The 24,555-nt window shown below is 44.5% G+C and overlaps 1 protein-coding gene across 1 annotated transcript in view; it reads right to left on the reverse strand.

Annotated features, from left to right (window-relative positions):
• The window catches only part of LOC129814841 (zinc finger protein GLI1-like), a 129,832-nt gene that overhangs the window by 21,284 nt on the left and 83,993 nt on the right, over positions 1-24,555 (reverse strand). The window contains exons 8-13 of the mRNA XM_055867917.1: positions 21,610-21,747; positions 21,196-21,345; positions 19,166-19,330; positions 18,612-18,857; positions 17,995-18,316; positions 10,942-11,196 (exon numbers count right to left, since the gene is read on the reverse strand). Coding sequence (XP_055723892.1) covers positions 10,942-11,196; positions 17,995-18,316; positions 18,612-18,857; positions 19,166-19,330; positions 21,196-21,345; positions 21,610-21,747 — 1,276 coding nt within the window. The remainder of the gene's footprint in view (positions 1-10,941; positions 11,197-17,994; positions 18,317-18,611; positions 18,858-19,165; positions 19,331-21,195; positions 21,346-21,609; positions 21,748-24,555) is intronic.

Raw genomic sequence — 24,555 nt, forward strand, 5'->3', positions numbered from 1 at the left:
TATCAGGAATAAGTATCCCTACTCAACTCCTCTCTCTTCCCATGGATGCCAGGACACTAGACGACCACTCCATTTTTAGAATCACGAACAGCACAGTTCCCGTTAATATGCAGATATCTGGAAATCACAGTGAGTCAATTCAGCTCCTCCTCATTGAGTCCCCTCACATACCTGTTTTGGGTTTTTCTTGGCTCCAGAAACACAACCCAGATATTGACTGGACTACGGGTTTCATCCTGGGTTGGAGCTTGTTCTGCCATAAACACTGCCTAAAGGCGGCACAGTCTTCTCCGAAACATCTGCCTCCAGGGATAAGTACGGTCTCAGCTCTTCCTGCTGTGCCCGCAGAGTATCATGACCTCCTGGAGGTTTTAATGACGTTACGATTAAAAATCGGTACCCTCTACCACTCTCCTCAGCTTTCGAACCTCTCCAGGGGGCTACTATCTTTTCCAAACTGGACCTTCGAAATGTCTACCACCTTGTGCGGATACGCAAAGGAGACGAGTGGAAGACAGCTTTCAACACTGCCAGTGGACACTGAGTACCTGCTTATGCCGTTTGGACACCCCAGCGCGCCCCCTGTCTTCCAGGCCCTGTTCAACGATGTGCTCCGGGATATGTTGACTCCTTTTTTTGTTTACTTTAACAACATTCTTGTTTTCTCTCGTTCTGCCCAGGAACACATTCTCCATGTTCGACAGGTCCTTCAGCGCCTCCTGGAGAATCATTTGTTTGCAAAGGCTGAGAAGTGAGTTCCACCACTCCATTACCTCCTCTCTGGGATACATTATTGCTGAGGGGAATATTCAGATGGATCCAGAGAAGGTGAGAGTGGTGGTGGATTGGCCCCATCCCACGTCCAGGGTGTAGCTACAACGGTTTCTGGGATTTTCACATTTCTACCACCGTTTCATTCGGGGCTACAACAACCTGGCGGCTCCATTCCCCTCTCCCAAGGTACCGTTCACATGGTCACAAGCAGCGGACAAGGCTTTTGGGGGATCTAAAGTAGCAATTTACTACTGCTCCCATCCTCATCCATCCGGACCCGACTCGTCAATTTGTGGTTGAGGTTGATGATTTCGACATGGGAGTAGGGGCCGTTCTTTCCCAGTGATCCGTCCAGGACCAAAAGCTTCATCCATGTGCCTTCATGTCCCATCGTCTTAACTCTGCGGAGAGGAACTATGTTGGGAACCGGGAACTTCTAGCTGTTAAGATGGCTCTGGAGGAGTGGAGACACTGGCTGGAAGGGGCGGAACATCCATTTCTGGTATGGACGGATCATAAGAATTTAGAATACCTCCGCACTGACATGCGCCTCAACCCAAGGCAAGCTCGTTGGGCTCTGTTATTTACCAGGTTCAATTTCACCATCTCCTACCGCCCTGTGACAAAAAAAGTGAAGCCGGACGCTCTATCCCGACTGTACAGTGCCACTCCCTCAATCTGAGACCATCCTCCCTGCCTTTTGTTTGACTGCTTCTGTTTGGGGAATTGACGCTCTGGTCCGCAAGGCACAGTGTTCCCAGTCGGACCTTGTGAGGGGAGGGGCTAACCGGCTGTTTGTTCCTGGTCTGGTCTCAGGTCCTGGAAGGGGCTCACTCCTCCAGGCTTACCTGTCATCCTGGTACTCGTCGAACCCTGGCTTTCCTCCGTCAACGCTTCTGGTGGCCCACCATGTTTCCTGATGTTTCGGCCTTCGTCGCCACATGGATGGTGTGCACGCAAAGCAAGACTCCGCGGCAAGCTCCGTCTGGCCTCCTACAGCCACTCCCTGTCCCTCATCGCCCCTGGTCCCATATTTCCATGGATTTTGTCACTGGGCTTCCTCCGTTAGAAGGCAACACCACCATCCTGATGGTGGTTGACAGATTATCCAAGGCCGCTCATTTTATCCCTCTTCCGAAGTTACCTTCAGCCAAGGAGATGGCCCAGCTTATGGCGCAGCACAACTACGGCCAAAATAGGGTTCCTGATTTATAAAAATGTTTGTTCAATAGAGATGGGCACTAATATCACATAGGCTAATTCACCACCCGAGAAAATGGTTAGCTAGATCATTTACTCTAAATAATATAGACTCATATTTAGGCTACTTATAGTTAGCAGTGTAATTTATATCAGTCAATTGAATGAATAGGCCAATGCACTCACCTTGAATGTCCGGCGTGTTCAAAATGAAGTTGATACATAATATTCAGACCTACAGAAAGCTTTGGCCCTCTTCTCCTCTACAGTAACAACAGTGGTTGCGTTGACGATAGTGTTTTTTCCGCTTTTTTGCATTGAGCTTTTATTCAGATGTCCAGACGACTGTTTGATTGACCAGTGGGCCTTCATTAAATGTGTTGGAATACAAAATTAGCTATCAACCCTTGATGGGCAATCAGCAGAACAATAAAATCTTTAAGCATGTGAGAAGTCTCGAGGGTGCGCTAAATGACAGAAACGCTGACAGTTTAATAAATTCCTCCTTTTGACCTCATTTAACACCTGGTTTACTTCTCAATAGGTGGTCCTGGTAAATCATGACATAGCACAAGTGGGAGGGCTGCTCCTCTATTGTTCCTCAAGCAAAGGGGGAGGCCGAAGACATCACAGATTCCTATCAGACCAACTCCTTGAACGCCCTACTCCTTGAAGTTTGCAGTTTTGTCTAAAAAACACAAAAAATTAAATAATCACTGGAAGACATCTTTAAGAATGTAACTGTAATCAGATTACACATTTTGAAAAAGTAATTCGAGCTGATTACAGTTCATATTTGTAATTGGTTCCATAGTCCTTGTTACATGAAATCCATTATTACCCAACCCTGTCCCCCAATGCTATGATTTGATTGGTAAAATATGCTTCTATTCTGATTTCAGATTGTAATAGCGGAGAAGTACCCTCTAAGTTTTTATTTAGCTTGTTGGGAAAATGGTCAAAGTAGCTGATTTGTGTCAAAAGTCACAATGTTAACTCATCGTCTCATGCTTCGATTGTGCTCCCCAAGTGCAAAAATGGGAAATTTCTTAAAGTTCTATGAAAGTTAATTCAACAGTGGGAAGTTAGCTTAATGCATGTAGTGGATGCGGTTACTAAAACAGCTGTACCTCCTGATTGGTAGAAGTTATTTCTGTTCTTACTTCAGATGTAAATAACAGATGTCATATGCTCTAAGTTGTCAAAAGTGCTCTTTCCTGATCCTTTGTCTGCGCTTAAGGACTTCCCTCTTCAATTCAAACCACAGATTCTCAATGAGGTGTATAAGTCCAGAGACTAATATTGCCATTGCAAAATGTTGATTTTGTGGTCAATTAACCATTTCTTAGTGGACTTTGATGTGTGCTTGGGGTTATTGTCTTGCTGGAAGATCCACTTGCAGCCAAGTTTCAGCCTCCTAGCAAGAGGCAAGTATATTTTTGGCTAAAATGTCCATGTGTCCTCCAAAACATGACCCCGCCAAGCCGCACTGCTTCTTGACACACTGCTTGCTTAACCCGGAAGCCAGCCGCACCAATGTGTCGGCGGAGACACTGTACAGCTGGCGACCGAAGTCAGCGTGCATGCACCTGACCGGTACAAGGAGTCGCTCGAGCGCAATGGGACAGGGACATCGCAGCTGGCCAAACCCTCCCCTAACCCGGACAACGCTGGTCCAATTGTGCACCGCGTCATGGGTCTCCAGGTCGCAGCATGCTGCGACACAGTCAGGATTAAACCCGGAACTGTAGTGCCTTAGACCACTGCGCCTCTTGGGAGGCCAAGGCAATCCTTTCTAATGCAGCTTTTTTGAAAGGTATCACGTAGTTGAACTGCATATGTGTTGCTCTCCATTTTCTGGAGGACCGAGGTTTGAAATCAGTGGAATTACAGCATGATGGCTAAGGAGATGGAGAAAATTCTAGCGTTTGAATGCAAATATGCAGAGGGAGTTGAAAAGAGAACACACAGAAGAAGGCTGCTGTATAAAACACCTGTCTCCGGAATACATCTTCAAACTAAGGGCAACCATAGCATCCGTGGCAGAGAGGGAGAAGCGTCAGTCCATGTATACGGGTAAGATGGCTACATTTTCAAATATTACACATTTCTAATTTTATCAGAAAGTCGTTTTCATTTCAAGTTAGTGTACTGTTAGCTAGCTAACGTTAGCTGGCAGGCTCGCTAGCTAACGTTACATGTATGATCTGTGTAGTTATATTATTCTTATCTCAGAGCCATTTGCATTGCTAGTTATAGCCTAATGTTAGCTAAACTCAGCAAAAAAAGAAACATCCCTTTTTCAGGACCCTGTCTTTCAAAGATAATTCATAAAAATCCAAATAACGTCACAGATCTTCATTGTAAAGGGTTTAAACACTGTTTCCCATGCTTGTTCAATGAACCATAAACAATTAATGAACATGCACCTGTGGAACGGTCGTTAACTTCTTGCGACTACAGGGGGTGCTGTTTTCTCATTAGCATAATTGCATTACAGATTAAACGGCTTCCTACTAAATTCTTTATCGTACAATATGCATATTATTACTATTATTGGATAGAAAACAGTCTCTAGTTTCTATAGGCGTTGGAATTTTGTCTCTGAGTGGAACAGAACTCATTCTACAGCAATTTCCCTGACATGGAGTCAGATTTCACACATTTTGGCCCCTGATCTGGAGTCAGTTTAAAGGCCACTGTGAACGCTATCAGGATACGGACACTGCTTACGTCTTCCCCTGGATGCCTTTACGTGATGACGCTTTGAATGGTATCGATTGCGCAATCACAGCCACTATAAATTAAAAAAACCTGTAGGTAGGAACTCTTTTCCAGATGCGTCGGGCGCGCGGTGGACACCGACCTGCTCTTTTTCCAAGCATTAGTGTAGCCAGTTATATTTCTCCAGTCATGTTTCTACTCGTTATAGGAGTTAAAAACATCATAAGGTAGTTAATTTAAACCGTTTTATAGCAATTTATATCCGTTTAGTGCGATTTTGGGACATTTATTTCTGAGACACTGTGAATCTCTGGGCACGGTTCCAGTTCATGCCAAACGCAATGGGCATTTCTACATGGCAAGAGGACAGCTTTCGACCAAAAGACGATTAGACCCAAGAAAGGATTCTTTGCCCAAGATTCTGATGGAAGAACAGCTCAAAGTAGGAACAATTTATTATGATAAATCGTGTTTCTGTCGAAAAATGTTAATCGCTTATGACGCCATCTTTTTAGACGTAGCTTCGCTTGGCGCAAACTGTATTGAAAAGTAAGGATAATTAAAAAAAATGTAAATCAGCGATTGTATTAAGAATTAAATTGTCTATCAATCGCTGTCCACCCTATATTTTTTAGTCACGTTTATGAGTATTTATGTATACGACTAGATCACTGTCTAATATGGCGCACGACATTGTCTGACCAGCTGGGCAACTTTTGTCATTGTCTAACCATGATTTTGGTAGCTAAATATGCAAATTTTCGAACAAACTGTATATGTATGTTGTAATGTGATGTTACAGGAGTGTCATCTGAAGAATTCTGAGAAGGTTAGTGAAAAAATTAATATATTTTGGCGATGTTTACGTTATCGCTCTCTTTGGCTAGAATCAATGCTCTGGTAACGTTTGAATATGTGGTATGCTAATATAATGATTTATTGTGTTTTCGCTGTAAGACACTTAGAAAATCTGAAATATTGTCTGTATTCACAGGATCTGTGTCTTTCGATTAGTGTATGCTGTGTATTTTTACGAAATGTTTGATGATTAGTAATTAGGTAAACACGTTGCTCTATGTATTTATTCTAGTCCATTTGTGACGGTGGGTGCAATTGTAAACTATGATATCTACCTGAAATATGCACATTTTTCTAACAAAACCTATCCTATACCATAAATATGTTATCAGACTGTCATCTGATGAGGTTTTTTCTTGGTTAGTGGCTATCAATATCTTAGTTTAGCCGAATTGGTGATAGCACCTGATGGAGTAAGAAACTGATGGAGTTAGAAAAGTGGTGTCTTTTGCTAACGTGGTTAGCTAATAGATTTACATATTTTGTCTTCCCTGTAAAACATTTTAAAAATCTGAAATGGTGGCTTTATTCACAAGATCTGTATCTTTCATTAGGTCTCTTGGACTTGTGATTTAATGATATTTAGATGCTACTATTTAATTGTGACGCTATGCTAGGCTATGCTACTCAGTGTGGGGGGGTGGGGGGTGCTCCCGGACCCGGGGTAGATACTCGTGAAAGGTTAAGACACAAACAGGTTACAGACGGTAGACAATTAAGGTCACAGTTATGAAAACTTAGGACACTAAAAGAGACCTTTCTGCTGACTCTGAAAAACACCAAAAGAAAGATGCCCAGGGTCCCTGCTCATCTGTGTGAACGTGCCTTAGGCATGCTGCAAGGAGGTATGAGGATGTGGCCAGAGCAATAAATTGCAATGTCCGTACTGTGAGACGCCTAAGACAGTGCTACAGGGAGACAGGACGGAAAGCTGATCGTCCTCGCAGTGGCAGACCACGTGTAACAACACCTGCACAGGATCGATACATCCGAACATCACACCTGCGGGACAGGTACAGGATGGCAACAACAGCCCGAGTTACACCAGGAACGCACAATCACTCCATCAGTGCTCAGACTGTCCGCAATAGGCTGAGAGAGGCTAGACTGAGGGCTTGTAGGCCTGTTGTAAGGTAGGTCCTCACCAGACATCACCTCCAACAACGTCACCTATGGGCACAAACCCACAGTCGTTGGACCAGACAGGACTGGAAAAAAGTGCTCTTCACTGACGAGTCGCGGTTTTGTCTCACCAGGGGTGATGGTCGGATTCGCGTTTATCGTCATAGGAATGAGCATTACACCGAGGCCTGTACTCTGGAACGGGATCGATTTGGAGGTGGAGGGTCCGTCATGGTCTGGGGCGGTGTATCACAGCATCATCGGACTGAGCTTGTTGTCATTGCAGGCAATCTCAACGCTGTGCGTTACAGGGAAGACATCCTCCTCCCTCATGTGGTACCCTTCCTGCAGGCTCATCCTGACATGACCCTCTAGCATGACAATGCCACCAGCCATACTGCTTGTTCTGTGCGTGATTTCCTGCAAGACAGGAATGTCAGTGTTCTGCCATGGCCAGCGAAGAGCCCAGATCTCAATCCCATTGAGCACGTCTGGGACCTGTTGGCTCGGAGGGTGAGAGCTAGGGCCATTCCCCCCAGAAATGTCCAGGAACTTGCAGGTGCCTTGGTGGAAGAGTGGGGTCACATCTCACAGCAAGAACTGGCAAATCTGGTGCAGTCCATGAGGAGGAGATGCACTGCAGTACTTAATGCAGCTGGTGGCCACACCAGATACTGACTGTTACTTTTGATTTTGACCCCCCTTTGTTAAAGGGCAAATTATTCAATTTCTGTTAGTCACATGTCTGTGGAACTTGTTCAGTTTGTCTCAGTTGTTGAATCTTGTTATTTTCATACAAATATTTACACACGTTAAGTTTGCTGAAAATAAACGCAGTTGACAGTGAGGACATTTTTTTTTTTGCTGAGTTAGGTAACATTGAACCTGGTTGGTTAGCTACCTACAGATTCATGCAAGGTAGTAACGTTATGAGTTGGGATTATGTTTCATTGTCAGAACAAAAGGCCGCACTATGCAAGTAACGATTTCAGTAGAATGTTAATGATGTCACTGATACAACTGTTGATAGACGTAGCTGGTAAATAACTGGAGAATAACTGACGAATTTACGAACGCTCAACACCCGTTGAATATGACCGGTGTCAGTAAACGTTGGCAAAAAAGCATAATTATATTGTTGCCAGCAGCACAGTTGCATTCACCAACACTCTGGATAACATAAAAACAGCCTCACCAGCTCTGCTAGGGCGAGTAAAATGGTCAGTGAGCTGTTCACTCATTTGTGTCTGGAAGTAGCTAGCAAGCTAGTCAAGGTTAGCCAGTTAACTTGGATGCTTGACTGCTGTAGTTAGGTCAGAACGCTCGGATCAACCCTACTCCTCGGCCAGAGTGTCCAGTGTGCGCTCTGAATGCTACGAGAGCGAAACGCTCTGAATTTACGAATGGACAATCTGACAACGATCTGGGTTTAGGAACACCCAGAGCGCACACTCTGGCACTCCAGATTAAATGTACGAACACACCCGTAGTGTAAACCAGGCTTTAGTCTTGAAACGTTGGTTGTTTAGTACACAGCCTCACATGTGAATCCTTAACCTGTTGAGGATGGGGGCGCTGTTGTGACTATTTATGCTAATCGTGTAATTTTTGAAACGGCTTCCCACAAAATCCTTGATCGTACAATATGCATATTATTATTATTATTGGATAGAAAACAGTCTATAGTTTCTATAGGAGTTGAAATTTTGTCTCTAAGTGGAACAGAGCCCATTCTACAGCAATTTCCCTGACACTGAGTCAGATTTCAGAAATTTTGGCCACTGTTCTGGAGTCAGTTAAAAGGGCACTGTTATTGCTATGACTATACGGACACTGCTTACGTCTTCCCCTGGATGCCTTTACGTGATGACGATTTCAATGGGGTCGATTGCGCGTTCACAGGCACTATAAATTAAAAAACCCTGTAGCTAGCAAGTCTTTTCTTGGTGCGTAACGCGCGTGGAGGACACCGACCCGCTCCTGTTCCAAGCGTTAGTTTAGCCTGTTATATTTCTCCGGTCATCTTTTTACTCGTTATAGGAGTTAAAAACATCATAAGGTAGTTAATTTAAAGCGTTTTATAGCAATTTATATCCGTTTAGTGCGATTTTGGGACATTTATTTTTGAAACGCTGTGAATAGCTGGGCACGCTTTTCAGTTCATCCCGAACGCAGTTGGCATTTCCACATGGCAAGAGGACAGCTTTCCACCAAAAGACGATTACTCCCAAGAAAGGATCCTTTGCCCAAGATACTGATGGAAGAACAGCTCAAAGTAGGACATTTTATTATGATAAATCGTGTTTCTGTCGAAAAATGTTAGTGGCTTAGGACGCCATGTTTTTTGACGTAGCTTCGCTTGGCGCAAACTGTATTGAAAAGTAAGGATAATTTAAAAAATGTAATTCCGCAATTGTATTAAGAATTAAATTGTCTATCAATCCCTGTCCACCCTATATTTTTTAGTCACATTTATGAGTATTTATGTATAAGAGTAGATCACTGTCTAAGTGGCGCAAGGACATTTTCTGACCAGCTGAGCTACATTTCACATTGTCTAACCATGATTTTGGTGGCTAAATATAAACATTTTCGATCAAACTCTATATGGATTGTGTAATATGATGTTACAGGAGTGTCATCTGAAGAATTCCGAGAAGGTTAGATGAAAAAATTAATATATTTTTGGCGTTGTTGACGTTATCGCCCACTTTGGCTAGAATCAATGCTGGGCTGCTATGTGCTATGTGCTATGCTAATATAACGATTTATTGTGTTTTCGCTGTAAGACACTTAGAAAATCTGAAATATTGTCTGTATTCACAGGATCTGTGTCTTTCGATTAGTGTATGCTGTGTATTTTTACGAAATGTTTGATGATTAGTAGTTAGGTAAACACGTTGCTCATTGTAATTATTCTAGTCCATTTGTGACGGTGGGTGCAATTGTAACCTATGCCATCTACCTGAAATATGCACTTTTTTCTAACAAAACCTATCCCATACCATAAATATGTTATCAGACTGTCATCTGATGAGTTTTTTTGTTGGTTAGGGGCTATAAATATCTTAGTTTAGCCGAATTGGTGATAGCTACTGGTGTTGGTGGACAAATAAAAGATGGTGGATTATGCTAATGTGTTTTTAGGTAATAGATGTACATCTTTACATATTGTGTCTTCCCTGTAAAACATTTAAAAAATCGGACATGTTGACTGGATTCACAAGATCTGTGTCTTTCATTAGCTGTATTGGACTTTAATGTGTGAAAGTTAAATATTTAAAAAATATATTTTTTTTGAATTTCGCGGCACTGGTTTTTCAGGGGGGGGGGGGGTGTGCCGCTAGCGGCACGCTCATCCTAGACAGGTTAAAGAGATGTGTGGGGCTAAGGCTTTAGAGGGTGTGAACGATGCTGAATGGGTCTAGAGAAAGAAGACCTGCCCAGTAGGTGTGCCAAAACATTCAAGGGCCATTTTCTCAAAATTGAAGTTACATGTTTATCAACTTCCAAAGCAGAATGACTTTCTCATTGTTCCTCAACTGTAGTGTATCATATACCATTTTCTAGCTCTGTGTCTCTACTTTTATCCAATGTAAAAAACACAAGTTCTAGCCAATGAGCTTCAGCCCCTCACCATTTGAGTGACAGCTAGCAACATGCACACACACCAGAGCGAGAGAGCAATGACATGGTGCACATATACAGTACCAGTCAAAAGCTTAGACACACCTACTCATTCAAGGGTGTTTCTTTATTTTGACTATGTTATACATTGTAGAATAATAGTGAAGACATCACAACTATGAAATAACACATATGAAATCATGTAGTAACCAAAAGTGTTACCAAAACAAAACAAAATATATTTGAGATTCTTCAAAGTAGCCACTCTTTTGCGAAGAGTGTGCGAAGCTGTCATCAAGGAAAAGGGTGGCTACTTTGAAGAATCAAAACTATAAAATATATTATGATTTGTTTAACACTTACAATGTAGAAAATAGTAAACATAAAGAAAAAACCTTGAATGAGTAGGTGTGTCCAAACTTTTGACTGGTACTGTATCTGCACATATATCCCCCGGGAGACAAATTTTGGCTCATGAGTACTACTTTCAGAACTACTGGCTAAAAAGTATACAAAGGTACAAGGGAATCTCTTTAAAAACATTAATTAAAACAGTTGTTTACAAAGTGGTCCTCCAAGGGTAAACAAATAACATGTAATGATTAAAAGAAGACAGTTACAAAACACAAATATTACCTCCTCCACCTCCTCCTAGCTGGGAGACCTCGCTTGAGCGCCGGCTAGAGAGGTAGGGGGACACCATGGAAGAACGACGGCTCACTGTGTAGGCAGAGCTCAGGCTGCTGGTGCCACTCCCCCTCCGGTCACTGATAGGGGGGGGCATGCCAGAGGGTACGCCGCCCAGCTCGTGATTGGACAGTTCCATGACGCGGCGGTTGGAGAGGAGGGGCGAGGGACTACACATCCCTCCCATCATCTCTCCTGGACAACCTGGAGAAACAAGACAGGATGAGAATCATCAGGTTAAATGACTGGCACAGAAAATACTGCTACAATTTGAGAGTGAATGTCATTTTTTTTGCTTCAGTCGATATCATCTATGCACTGTAGTGCATAAGGGGCTAAATACAGTAGTATTCAAGCCACTAGGGGGTACTCTGGTGAAGCCCATGGGAAATAAAGAAATTTAGTTTAAGTGAATTGGGAAGAGTAATAATGAAAAACTAAAGAGAGACTGTAAACGGCTGTTACCTGTGCTGACATGATTAAAAGTGAAGTAAACCGTACGTTTCGCATTGTAGTTTATATGATAAGCTCATTGGAAGGGTAACAAATTTGGAGGCACTGCTGAGATTTATTTTCATGTGAGCACCGGCCCATATTCCTGGAACGGACAACGAGTGAGAGACATTGGGAGAGTAGCTAGCTAGCTAACGTTAGCAGGCTAACCACCTAACGGAGTGTAGCTGTCTTGCCATTGCCTGCATTGTCGTTGTTGCCACGTGAGTAGGACATATGAGTCGAGAGAGGGAAACGTTGTTGGATGAAATCAAACAGAGTTCATGGACTTTAACTGAAGACAATTTACGGCACTTGTGTGTACGTTGTGGAATAGGAGGTGTAGATGACTCTGAAGTAAAAGGAAAGAGCCATCGCGCTTTGCGGCGCAAATTGATGGAAGATTACTGTGAGAAGGAGGATTTAATGGAATCGTGAAGATGAAGGAATGTCTTGGCTGCTTCAACTGAAAGACGAAATCAAAGGAATATCGGACTCTGAGGATACTGTGAAAAGTCTGCCTACAAGTCCCAGCCAGTCGGCGCCAACAAGGCAAGTGGACAGCGAACCCAGCAGAGAGACGGGAGCTGCGGCAGAACGAAAAGAAGAGGAAGGGGCTCCTCAGCCCAGCAGAGAAGTGGTCTCAGCTCCAGAAAGGCACCCCCCACAAAGAGAGAATGTAATATGTCTGGTTATAAAGACTTTAAAATTCAGGGACAGATAAGAGATCAAAATCAAAATGATAAGCTCAGCTTCAGCAGCCTAGAACATCAGATTGAAAATGGATGGAGAAAAGGGGTACCATGCATTAGAAATCATAGAAGCAGTAACTAGAGCTGTGAGGCCAGGGCTTAAGATGAGGAGTTATCTAGAGGGAAAAACAGACATGACACTCTGCACACTAAGGCAAATCTTGAGGACACATTATGCAGAGAAGGATGCTACTGAACTGTATCACAACTTGACTAAAGCAACACAAGAGCCGGGAGACTCTGCCTTGGACTTCCTAGTCCGAGTCTTTGACCTGAGACAGAAAGTGTTATCAGCCTCAGCTCGTGCCCAATCAGGACTGAAATATAGCACGGAGTTAGTCAAGAGTCAATGCCTGCAGGCCATTGTTACAGGTTTAACAAATGATAATGTCAGGGCAGAGATGAGAGTGCATCTCCAGAATATTGACACCAGTGATGAACTGTTGCTTGAGAAAATGCAAATTGCCCAGGGCAATGAAAGCGAACGCATGCAAAAGGCCAGGACTTCCCGTGAGTTCACACCCACACCAGTGAACGCAGTACAGAGTGAGGATAACGGGGATAGCGGAGAGGAATGTGCACAGGCAGAGCCCTCACAGACCACAGTCCGAAAACAAAAGAAATATAATCCTCTCCTGAGTAAAATTGATGCGAGCAATGAAGCAATCAAAGAACTGACCTGTCAGAGGTTGCCTCATTAGTACAGTCAGTGCAGGGCCAGGGTGACAGTTCAGTTAGGAATCGCTCCAACAGAAAACCAAGTACAACCAACAGGGAGAGAAGAAAATGCAAAAGTTGTTAAGAGACTGGTCAACAGACTTGCCATCCTTGCTGCAAATGTGGCAGTGATAGCCATTGGGCAGTAGGATGTAGGATCCGGGGTAACGCACATCCATCGGGAAACGCCTGGGGGTCACAACCATGGAACGGGGAGTGACCTCAGATACATCTAGTTCCATCCAGTGTTGCAGTGGCTGCAGTGCAAAGGGAGAGAGAATCCCAGAGTTGAAGTTGTGTTCATTGGGTCATAAAACTGCCTGCTGTTCCAAAGTGTGCCAACAGGATCATTGGAAACAGCACCAACCCACATGTAAGACGGACCACAACTCCCCTTGTCCCATGACACAGAGAGAGTGGGGGGCCAACTACCCCAACTACCACAGGACATTGTAATATAGCACAGCTCATTGGTAAAAAATGTCAAGTGTGGTGTTACATGGATGGCGTAAAGACTCTAGCATTATGGGACACAGGGGCTCAGGTATCCATCATAAGTGAGGAATGGAGAAAACGTCATTTACCACGCACACAAATTAGACCAATGGCAGAAATCATGGGCAATACAGAGAAACTGGATCTGAGGGCAGCCAATGGCACTGAAATTCCCTTGCTGGGTTGGATGGACATTTGCTTCAGTTTGCTTGATTCCAAAGCTGAGGTCATTGCAGGAAAACAGTTGAGGGTTCCGATATTAGTCACAAATGAAAGCCTGGAGAAACCAATCATTGGGTTTAATGTAATTAAAGAAATAGTTCAAACAAAAAGTAACAAGGAGCCCTCAGAGCTGGTGTATACAGTAAAGATGCTTAGAAATGCACTTGAGCTAGGACAGGGAAAGGCAAAGACTCTACTCAATCTGCTTCAGCACTCAGAGTACACGGAGGAATGCTTGCTTACAGCAGGCAGACGTGACGTTGTCATTCCAGGTGGACAAACAAAATGGATTCATCCCTGTATCCCAAGAGGGGCTCCCTTCAACGATGGAATTGTGTTATTTGAACCGGACGTGAGAGGGATCTGGGGCCTGGACCTACAAAGTCAGGTCGTGAAAACATCAAAACGGCCATCTCGAAAAGTTGACATTGCAGTAGTGAATACTACCAAACATGACATTACCTTACCAAGACAAACAGTGATAGGGACATTACAGAGAGTAGTAGCATGTCACCCGGTTCCTGTGCCCAGTGGAGAAAAGGTTACTGTAGTACAGGTTCAGGACAGATCCCCACCGGAACCTGGCCCTGATAACGGTCAAATAGAGTGGTGGGACCCACCTGTAGAGGTTCCGCACTTGAGCCAAGAACAACAAGAATTAGTCTAACGGATGCTCAGAGAGGAATCAGCTGTTTTCGCCAAAGATGACATGGACATAGGGTGTATTGAAAATCTCAGAGTGGAGATAACATTGACTGATAACATAACCGTGGCAAAGAGATACAACGGTGTGCCACGCCCCTTGTATGCTGAGGTGAAAAGCCACCTTCAGGGGCTCCTGAACAAAAACTTCATCAGGAAGTCAACTTCATAATACGCATCACCTTTGGTCTGTGTACGGAAAATGAATGGGAGTTTAAGACTTTGTGTTGATTACAGGGGATTGAACAAGAAGACTGTTCTGGACAGGCATTCCATACCCCGCATACAGGAAATACTTGATGGTTTGGGAGGAAATTCATGGTTTACAGTTTTAGATCATGGAAAGGCATACATACCACCAAGGCTTTGTGGGAGAGGAGTCCAGAAAATACACTGCCTTCAGCACCCCTTGGGCCTTATATGAATGGAATAGAATTCCCTTTGGCTTATCAAACAGTCCCTCTGCCTTCCAACGAAGCATGGAGGAAAGTTGAGAGGGGATAAGAGATAGAATCTGTTTACCATATTTGGTTGACCTTCTTATTTTTAGTCAGTCATTTGAACAACATGTGGAAGATGTCCGTCAGGTACTCAGGCAGCAAAATAAATGGGGTATTAAACACAGGGCTGATTAGTGTGACCTGTTCAAGAATGAGGTCCGTTATTTAGGAAAAATAATTTCTGCTGAGGGTTACAGAGTGGATGTTAAAGAAATTGTAGCAGTGCAAGAACTGGTAAACAGGCCACCAACAAACGTGAGAGAGCTGAGGAAACTACTGGGGTTTATAGGGTACTACAGGGGTTATGTACAGAACTTCTCACAACATGCTAAATGTCTCTATGACTTACTAGCAGTGAAGACGAAGACCCCAGCATCCGGGAAGCGAAGGACCAAGGTAGCTGTGCAGTCGGGACAGGCTCTGCCCCACCAGAAAGTTATATGGGAGGATGCTCACCAGAGAGCATTAGAACACTTGGTGAGTGTGTTGACTAATCCACCTGTGCTTGTGTACCCAGATTTCAAGGACCCTTTTATCCTGCATGTTGATGCCTCTGAAGAGCGATTGGGAGGGGTGTTATACCAACGACAAAGTGGCAAACTGAGTCATTGGATATGGCTCCTGCACCCTGACTCAAGCAGAGAGAAACTATCACCTTCGCTCAGGGAAACTGGAATTCTTGGCCCTCAAATGGACAGTGACTGAGTGGTTCTGAGATGACCTATTTTATGCTCCCTCTGTGACAGTGTACAGTGATAATAACCCCTTGACCTATGTACTAACTACAGCAAGACTGAATGCCACCGGTCATCGCTGGGTGGCGGAGCTGTCTGACTTTAATCTCACACTGAAGTACCGTCCTGGAAAGGTAAACACTGACGCAGACTTTCTGTCACGCTCTCCTTTGCATGCTGAACATTACATGGAAGAATGCACAGAGAAACACTCACTTGAAATGGTAAAAGCAACACTCAATAATGTTCAGACACAACAGAATGACTGTGTGACGTGGATATCCACGGTCACACTAAGGCCATCAGTGCAAGGTGAGCTGTCATGGTGGGGGGGAACAGTCACAGACCGACTGTCTCCACACGATATCATGCAGGCTCAGTTAAAGGACGCGGTATGGAGAATCTTGGAAGTGAAAAGTCAAAGGACTAAGTCTAAACAAACAGAATGTCAACAAGAGTCATACAAAGTCAAACAGTTACTGCAAGAGTGGAACAGGCTCCATGTCTCACCAGATGGATTATTACAAAGGAGAACAGCAAAAAAGACACAAGTTGTGGTACCAAGTCAGTATAGAACACTGATTTACAAGTACTTACACACTGAAATGGCCCATCTAGGAACAGAAAGAGTGTTGAACATAGCACGAGAACGCTTTTATTGGCCGCGCATGCAACACGACATTGAACACTTTATCACCAAAGTGTGTAAGTGTATCAAACAAAAGAAACCCAGTGTAATAACTAGGGCCCCAATGCAACATGTACGAGCTACAGCTCCTTTCCAGATGATTTCAATTGACTATGTGCATTTGGAGAAAAGCAGAGGGGGCTAAGAGTACATTTGGGTTATTTTAGATAACAAGCCTACCCCACCGGAAATAAGTCAGGGAAAACTGCAGCAAAAAAAGCTTTTCGATGATTTTTTCCCAAAGTTTGGCTTTGTGTCAAAAATCCATCATGATCAGGGAAGAGAGTTTGAAAATCAGTTATTCAGAGCCTTGCAGAACTGTACGGGAATAGCCAATTCCAGAACTTCTCCATATCATCCACAGGGGAATCCGGTGGAGAGATTTAACCGTACACTGTTGTCAATGTTGCGCACACTAGATGAAGAGGAAAAAGGCCAACTGGGGTGATTATCTGAACAAGGTCATTCATGCATATAATTGTACCACCAGTGATGCTACTGGGTTCTCACTGTATTTCCTGCTATTTGGAAGGGCTCCACTGCTACCTGTTGACCTTGTCTTTGGGTTACAGATAAAGGAACAGGAGAAATCATACCAGGATTATGCTAAGAAGTGGCAGCAACAGATGGCTGAAGCCTATGACATCGCCAGTAGAAACATGGAGAAGTCAACAGCAAAGGGAAACGCCTACTACGATCGGAAGAAAACGAGTTCGGTTCTGGTCTCAGGGGATCGTGTACTGGTGAGGAACATGTCAGAAGGTGGGGGGACGGGAAAGCTAAGATCACACTGGGAGGACCAAATACATGTGGTGGTAACCAGGAAAGGTGATGACAGCCCTGTCTATGAGGTCAAGCCCGAGAGGGGTAGAGGCAGGGCCCGGGTTCTGCATCGCAATATGCTCATGTCATGTAATTCCCTACCATTTGAGGAACCTGTTGAAACACCCGGTAGAGGTCTGTGGAGAAGGGAACCTGCCCAGCAAAAGCAGCGTTGAGTCTGAGAGCTCAGATGAGGATTCTTATCCAGTATTCATCCAACTAGAGATGTTCTGATGTGTATATATTTTCTCGTTTACCGTTACTAATCACAGTGTGATAATGTTTAGTGGGGGTTGCGTCTTTGCCTATAAAGGCAGACTGGTCATGTCTAGATAGTTATATGGCTGTTAGGCCAGTTTTCTCCGTTGTTCTCATGACCAGTACTTACATCCTCTGTTTGTTTTGAGGCCAGTGAAATGTTTGGGACAACATTTAGTTTTTGCAGGGAGGTGTTGTAAGGGGCTTAATACAGTTGTATTCCAGCCACTAGGGGGTACTCTGGTGAAGCCCATGGGAAATAAAGAAATTTAGTTTAAGTGAATTGGGAAGAGTAAGAAGGAAAAACTAAAGAAAGACTGTAAATGGCTGTTACCTGTGCTGACATGATTAAAAGTGACGTAAACCATACTTTCCGCATTGTAGTTTATATGATACGCTCATTGGAAGGGTAACACACATTTTAGTTAGCCTCACACTTCAAGGGCTGTTCAAGAAGAAAGCATAAGTATTGTGAACTGAATCCAAGCTCAGCATCTTACTCCCATGTCTGATTCTAGGTAAATGGTCCTCTATAGATGACGAGGTCCTCTATAGACAAGGACCAGGTTTAAAATCACTGGTTCAACCATCGTTCTTCATCTACAAGCGACTTTACAAACCTGTGAGTGCTGGTAGCTTGCTACTCCGACCACAGCGTCCAGGTGGAGTGGGCCTTCTGATCTGTTTCAGCTTGTCTATCTTCAGGTTCTCTAGTCTCTTTAGGGCCTGAGCCGACGTGCCCCCCATCCCTGCCATGCCCTGCCCTCTTCCCCCAGCTTCGCCTCCTCCTCCCGCCCCTCCGTCCTCCAGAGCGGTCAGGTCCTCCAGGCTCCCTGCTGCGTTCAGGTTCATCTCCACACCACTGTCGTTGTTGTTCGCGCTCCCCAGCGGAGAACGCTCGCTACTGCAGGACGACTGGCCACCCGGACTGGGCTGAGACTTCTGGAAGAAAGAGAGATGACAATGTAGCTTAATACATGTAGCTTAAAACATTTGGAAGAACTCTATAGCAGCACAGAGAGCAGGAGTTGAGTCAGAAGATGATTTCATTCTCAGCTCTCCAGTCTAAATCACAGGAGGTTGGTGGCACCTTAATTAGGGAGAACGGGCTTGTGGTAATGGCTGGAGTGGAACGGTATCAAATACATCAAAGACATGGTTTCGATGTGTTTGATGCCATTCCATTTGCTCCGTTCCAGCCATTATTATGAGCCGTCTTCCCCTTCCCCTCACTCACCAGAGCAGATTCAGGCGCCAGCAGTTTGCAGTCCTCCCTGTGTCTAGTCTCCTCTTTCTCCAGCAGCAGTTCACCAGACTGTCCACCGGGGGTCAGTGATGAGCCAGGCGGCCGTGGCCCAGTGTCCCCTCGGTGCTTCTTAGTGATGTGAGCCTCAGGGCCGTGGACTGTCTTCACGTGCTTCCGCAGAGAGCTGGGGTCTGTGTAGCGCTTCGTACACCCAGGGATCTTACACACATACGGCTTCTGTCGTGGGACAGGAGGACACAACACGATTGGACACGGAAACAAAACTTGAATTCAGGTAGATGTCAGACATTTGAAGCTATTTTAAGTCATTTCTTATGCCATCCGCCTTTCAAATAGTCTCTCATGATGTCAAAACACGAGAAAAATCTGTGAGATAAATCATAGATTTCAATGTAATCGAGGCTGATAGATCATTCACCAGCTATTCATGACACAATTTAAAGCTATAACTTGAGTGAACAATCCCTTTAAGCAGTTGATGATGTCAGCAGTTGGAGTTAGTGTGATTGGTTGATTGACTGTACCTCGTTGGAGTGTGTGCGGTTCTGGTGCTTGGCTCTGTCCGAGGCGTTGGAGAAGGCCTTGTTGCATCCCTCGTGTTCACAGACATACGGCTTCTCCCCTGTATGAGACCGCAGGTGGGTCTTCAGGTTCTCCAGGCGAGAGTAGGCCTTGTTGCAACCCTCAAACTGAAACAACGCATAAAGCATCATAACACAGCTCAGGGTGAAACACACAAGACCCATACCAAGAGTAGGCCTTATTACAGCCCACAAACTGAAACAGAGGTTAACAATGTCTTATAATACCCATCAAACCGAAACACACATAACGCATTACAACGCACGCTCAAACTTACAGAACATTAGGAAAGTATTCAGACCCTTTCCCTTTATCCACATTTTGTTACATTACAGCCTTATTCTGAAATTGATTAAATAATCCCCCCCCCCCTCATCAATCTACACACAATACCCCATAATGACAAAATGAAAACCTGTCTATATAAGATCCCACAGTTGACAACAGTTGACAGTCAGAGCAAAAACCAAGCCATGAGGTCGAAGGAATTGTCCGTAGAGCTCAGAGACAGGATTGTGTCGAGGCATAGATCTGGGGAAGGGTACCAAAATATTTCTGCAGCATTGAAAGTCTCCAAGAACACAGTGGCCTCCAGTATTCTTAAACGTAAGAAGTTTAAACCATCAAGACTCTTCCTAGAGCTGGCTGCCCGGCCAAACTGAGCCGTCGAGGGAGAAGGGCCTTGGTCAGGGAGGTGACTAAGACCCCGATGGTCACTCTGAGAGAGTTCCAGAGTTCCTCTGTGGAGATGGGAAAACCTTCCAGAAGGACAACCATCTCTGCAGCACTCCATCAATCAGGCCTTTACAGTAGAGTGGCCAGATGGAAACCACTCCTCAGTAAAAGGCACATGACAGCCCGCTTGGAGTTTTTCCAAGCGGGCACCTAAAGGACTCCCAGACCATGCAAAACAAGATTCTCTGGTCTGATGAAACCAAGATCGAACTCTTTGGCCTGAATGCCAAGCGTCACGTCTGAAGGAAACCTGGCACCATCCCTACTGAAGCATGGTGGCAGGGACTGGGAGACGAATCAGGATCGAGGGGAAGATGAATGGAGCAAAGTACAGAGATCCTTGATGAAAACCTGCACCAGAGTGCTCAGGACCTCAGACTGGGGCGAAGGGTCACCTTCCAAGTCTCTGAATGACAAGTCTCTGAATGTCCTTGAGTGGCCCTGCCAGAGCCCGTACTTAAACCCGATCAAAAATCTCTGGATAGACCTGAAAATAACTGTGCAGCGACGCTCCCCATCCAACCTGACACAGCTTGAGAGGATCTGCAGAGAAGAATGGGAGAAATGCCCCAAATACAGGTGAGCCAAGCTTGTAGCGTCATACCCAAGAAGACTCGAGGCCGTAATCGCAGCCAAAGGTTCTTCAACAAAGTACTGAGTAAAGAGTCTGAATACTTATGTAAATTTGATATTTCAGCTTTACATTTTTAATACATTTGCAAAAATCTTAAAAACTAGTTTTGCTTTGTCATTATGGGGTATTGTGTGATGAAAAAAAACATTGATGAGGAAAACATTTTTTTTAATCCATTTTAGAATAAGACTGTAACGTAACAAAAAGTCAAGGGGTCCGAATACTTTCCGAATGCATTGTATATTATCCCTCAAACTGAAACTATAGATGCACATCTTATTACAGCCCTCAAACTGAAACACACATAACACATTATAACACAGCTCAAACTGATACACACATACTGTACAAATACCAACATGTAACGTAGACTGAAAGACAAGGTCTGATGTAATCACTGTCAGGTAGCGTATTTCGATTAAAGCCACATACATGCACTGTGAGTATACTACCTATACTGTATCTCTCTCTCTCAAACTGATCTATGAAATTCATTATTTGATGAATTTGACATTGGATTCTAAACTGAATTTGAATTCATTTAACGATCAACTTCAAAGCTCAGTTTGCGAGAGAGCGACCAGGATACTGTAGTATACTCACAGTACACTTATGCGGTTTCTCTCCTGTGTGCCTGCGCATGTGAACCACCAGCATGTACTGGGCCTTGAAAGGTCTCTGCTCCCTGGAACACTCCTGCCAGTGGCACACAAACTCCTTCTTCTCTCCGTGGATGTGCTCGTTGTTTATGTGCTGTTGAAGACAGAGGGATGTTATGGTTGATTTACACGGATCCTGTGTTTTGGACCATAGTTGGAGACCGCTACTCGGGACTGACTCAAACCAACGGTTCCCTTCCGTTCCCTTCTCTCATACAGTGTGTATATGAGAGAAGGGAATACTTTTTCCTCATGACCTGGCCAGAAAAGCTCTGGGTCCTAACAAGTGCCGGGGGCCCTGAATTTATCCAGGCCAAGTCACGTAGTCAGGAAAACCTCCTGTCCTGTCCATACTCACGTGGACTAGCTGCTCCTGCGTGTCAAACTCCTTGCTGCAGCTCTCCCAGTGGCAGTTGGTCTCATAGATGGCCTCTGGTTCCGGTTTATCCTCCTTATCCAGATCCTCCCGCCCCTCCAGCAGACCCATCAGAGGATCCTGGGTAGAGGTCAATGGTCACGGGTCATTGGTTAAAAGTCAGGGTTCAACACAACAGGAAGTACATGGGCGGTTCTCAGATGAGCAACATTAAATACACATAGTTGAAACAGTTGTTGAAACACATAGCACACACACACACATGCAGGCGCATACACACAATCTCTCTCTCTCTCTCTCTCTCACACAATGACAATCTCACACATTTTGTTAGCAAAATGTTTTAAAGTTGTGATTGAGTGTTACCATGTGGGATTGTGTGGTTGAGTGTGTAGTGTAACCTGTTACCTGTGTGTTATGTTCTTCATTAAATATTTTTACATTTTACTCATTTAGCAGACACTCTTATCCAGAGTGACTTAGAGTTTGTGCATTCCTCTTCATTTTAGATACTCTTTAAAGAGGTAGGGTTTCAGATGTTTTCGGGAAGACTCAGCTACCCTAGCTTTAGGGGGAAACTGGTTTCACCATTGTTGGGCTAAGCGGGAGCTGACCCCCCGTAGGGGTGGGAGGGCCAAGAGACCAGAGATTGCAGAACGGAGTACTCAGGTTGGGTTTAGGGTTTGCTGCTCCATAGGCAAGTACCATGGTCTTGTAGTGGATGAAAGCTTCGACTGCCCAGGAAAAAAAGAGTTGCAGTGGACCAGACGGGAGATGACAATTGCATGGATTAGGGCCTGCGCCGCTTCCTTTGTGAGGTAGGGTCTTACTCTACGGATGTTGTAGAGCATAAACCTACCGGAGCAAGTATCTACATTGATGTTTGCAGAGAGTGACAGGGGTGTTGTCCAGGGTCACGCCAAGGTTCTTTGCATTCTGGGAGGTGGTCAACCATGATGGAGATGTCTTGGAGCAGGCAGGCTTTCCCCCGGGAGTAAGAGCAGCTCTGTCTTGTTGAGCTGGAGGTGGGGGGCCGACATCCAAGCTGAGACATGGGCCTAGAACAGAGCCCCGGGGGACACCAATAGTGAGAGTATTTGGCGCAGACACAGATCCTCTCCACCTCACCTGGTAGGAGCAGAGGACGTGATGGTTCATGCTGTCGAAGGCAGCGGATAGATCTAGGAGGATGAGAACTGAGGAGAACGAGTCAGCTTTGGCAGTGCGGCAAGCCTCCGTGACACAGAGGAGAGCAGTCTCGGTTGAGTGACCCGTCTTGAACCCTGACTGGTTAGGGTCAAGAAGATCGTTCTGAGACAGTTGTCAGAAAGTGTTTTGGAAAGAAAAGAAAGAGAAAATACTGGTCTGTATTTTTTTTTTTATATCAGAGGGGTTGAGTGTTTGTTTATTGAGGAGGGGAGCGACTCTAGCCATTTTGTGGTCAGAGGGGATGCAGCCAGTGGTCAGGGATGAGTTGATAAGGAAAGTGAGGAAAGGAAGGTCTCCGGAGATGGTCTGGAGAAGGGAGAAGGGGATGGGGCTAAGCGGGCAAGTTTTCGGGCGGCCAGACCTCACTAGTCGCAGGATTTCATCTGGAGAGAGAGGGGAGAAAGAGGTCCAGGCGTAGGGTAGATCTGTGGGAGTGGGGACAGTGGACTCAATAGGCTGAGTGAATGAGGAGCGGATGTCGTCAACCTACTTTTCAAAGTGTGTGTGTGTTTTGTGTGCAGAAGATTTCATTCTTACGGGTCAGACCCACAGAGAAATCTGACTGCCGATAGGTATTGCCCAGAGTGTCGGCAGTTAAGTTTTTGTTGTTCACAGTTTTACCTCTGATTTTTGCTTCGCATAAATACTCCCAGCCACAAGTGGGCAGTAGCTTGTTTGGCTTGTGCCTGCTGTAGCTAATGTAAGCTAACTGGCAAGCAGCGCTAATGTTGTTGCTAGCTAGCTAGAATTTGTAGTAAGCCCTTATTGATACTAACCAGATGACCACAACTAAATAACTGGTGTAGGTAGCAACATTATAATTAAATCACAATGGATTTGTTTTTGAATGAAGCAGATGCCTGTTAGCCGTCGAGAGTCGGTGGAGTAGCTAGCTAGCTATGTTGTGCTAAACATTTAGCCAAAATTAGCTAGCACGCGAACTGGCATTGGCAGTACGGGATAATGGAAGGTGAAATCAATTATTAGTAGAAAGCTAGCTTGGTAAAGGCAAGCATTTAGTGTTGTGTGCATTGTGCTGCACTTACCACCCCATTCGTTTCATATTTAGTGTGTGTGACTTCCTGGCTCAGTTATCAAGCTAACGTTAACTAATTAGCTAGCTAACAAAATGAGCAGGTGCATATTATCAAACTGAACCTAACAAAAAAATATTTATTCAAACACAAAACTCCTTAGCTAGATGTAAAAAGAATAAAAATATGTTTTAGTAAGAACAATACAGATGAAAAGGGGGTGGATTACACTGGGAAATGTGCCCTATTTTGGCCATTTTTCTGTCGGCTCCCCCACATGGAGGTTTGTGCTCTCTGATTGGCTCAAATTCAAGTTCTTGGCCACTGACGAGCATTGCGATTCTACAAGTATAAATGGCAGGATCGTTGGTACCAGGTCAGTACACAGCAGGGATAGCTTTTGTTCTAGCAAGAGAAAGAACAGCCTCCTATTGTGCTAAGCACAGTACCTATCGGCAGTCAGATTACTCAGTGTGCCTGTATCGGTAAGGGACCTTCTATTTTTTTCAAACTTTTTATGGGTCTAATCATAGAATTACATATAGAATCCCTATTGATTTAGTATAATCTCCGTGGGCCTAGTAGGCAAGTAAAAATATGTCATAACTTTTATCATCCTTTTAATGTGGCATAAATACAACCAGTCATGTTTTCACCTGATTGTCAAACAATCACTTCAAAAGGT

The sequence above is a fragment of the Salvelinus fontinalis genome, chromosome 18 (genome assembly GCF_029448725.1).
Source record: "Salvelinus fontinalis isolate EN_2023a chromosome 18, ASM2944872v1, whole genome shotgun sequence".
NCBI lineage: Eukaryota > Metazoa > Chordata > Actinopteri > Salmoniformes > Salmonidae > Salvelinus > Salvelinus fontinalis.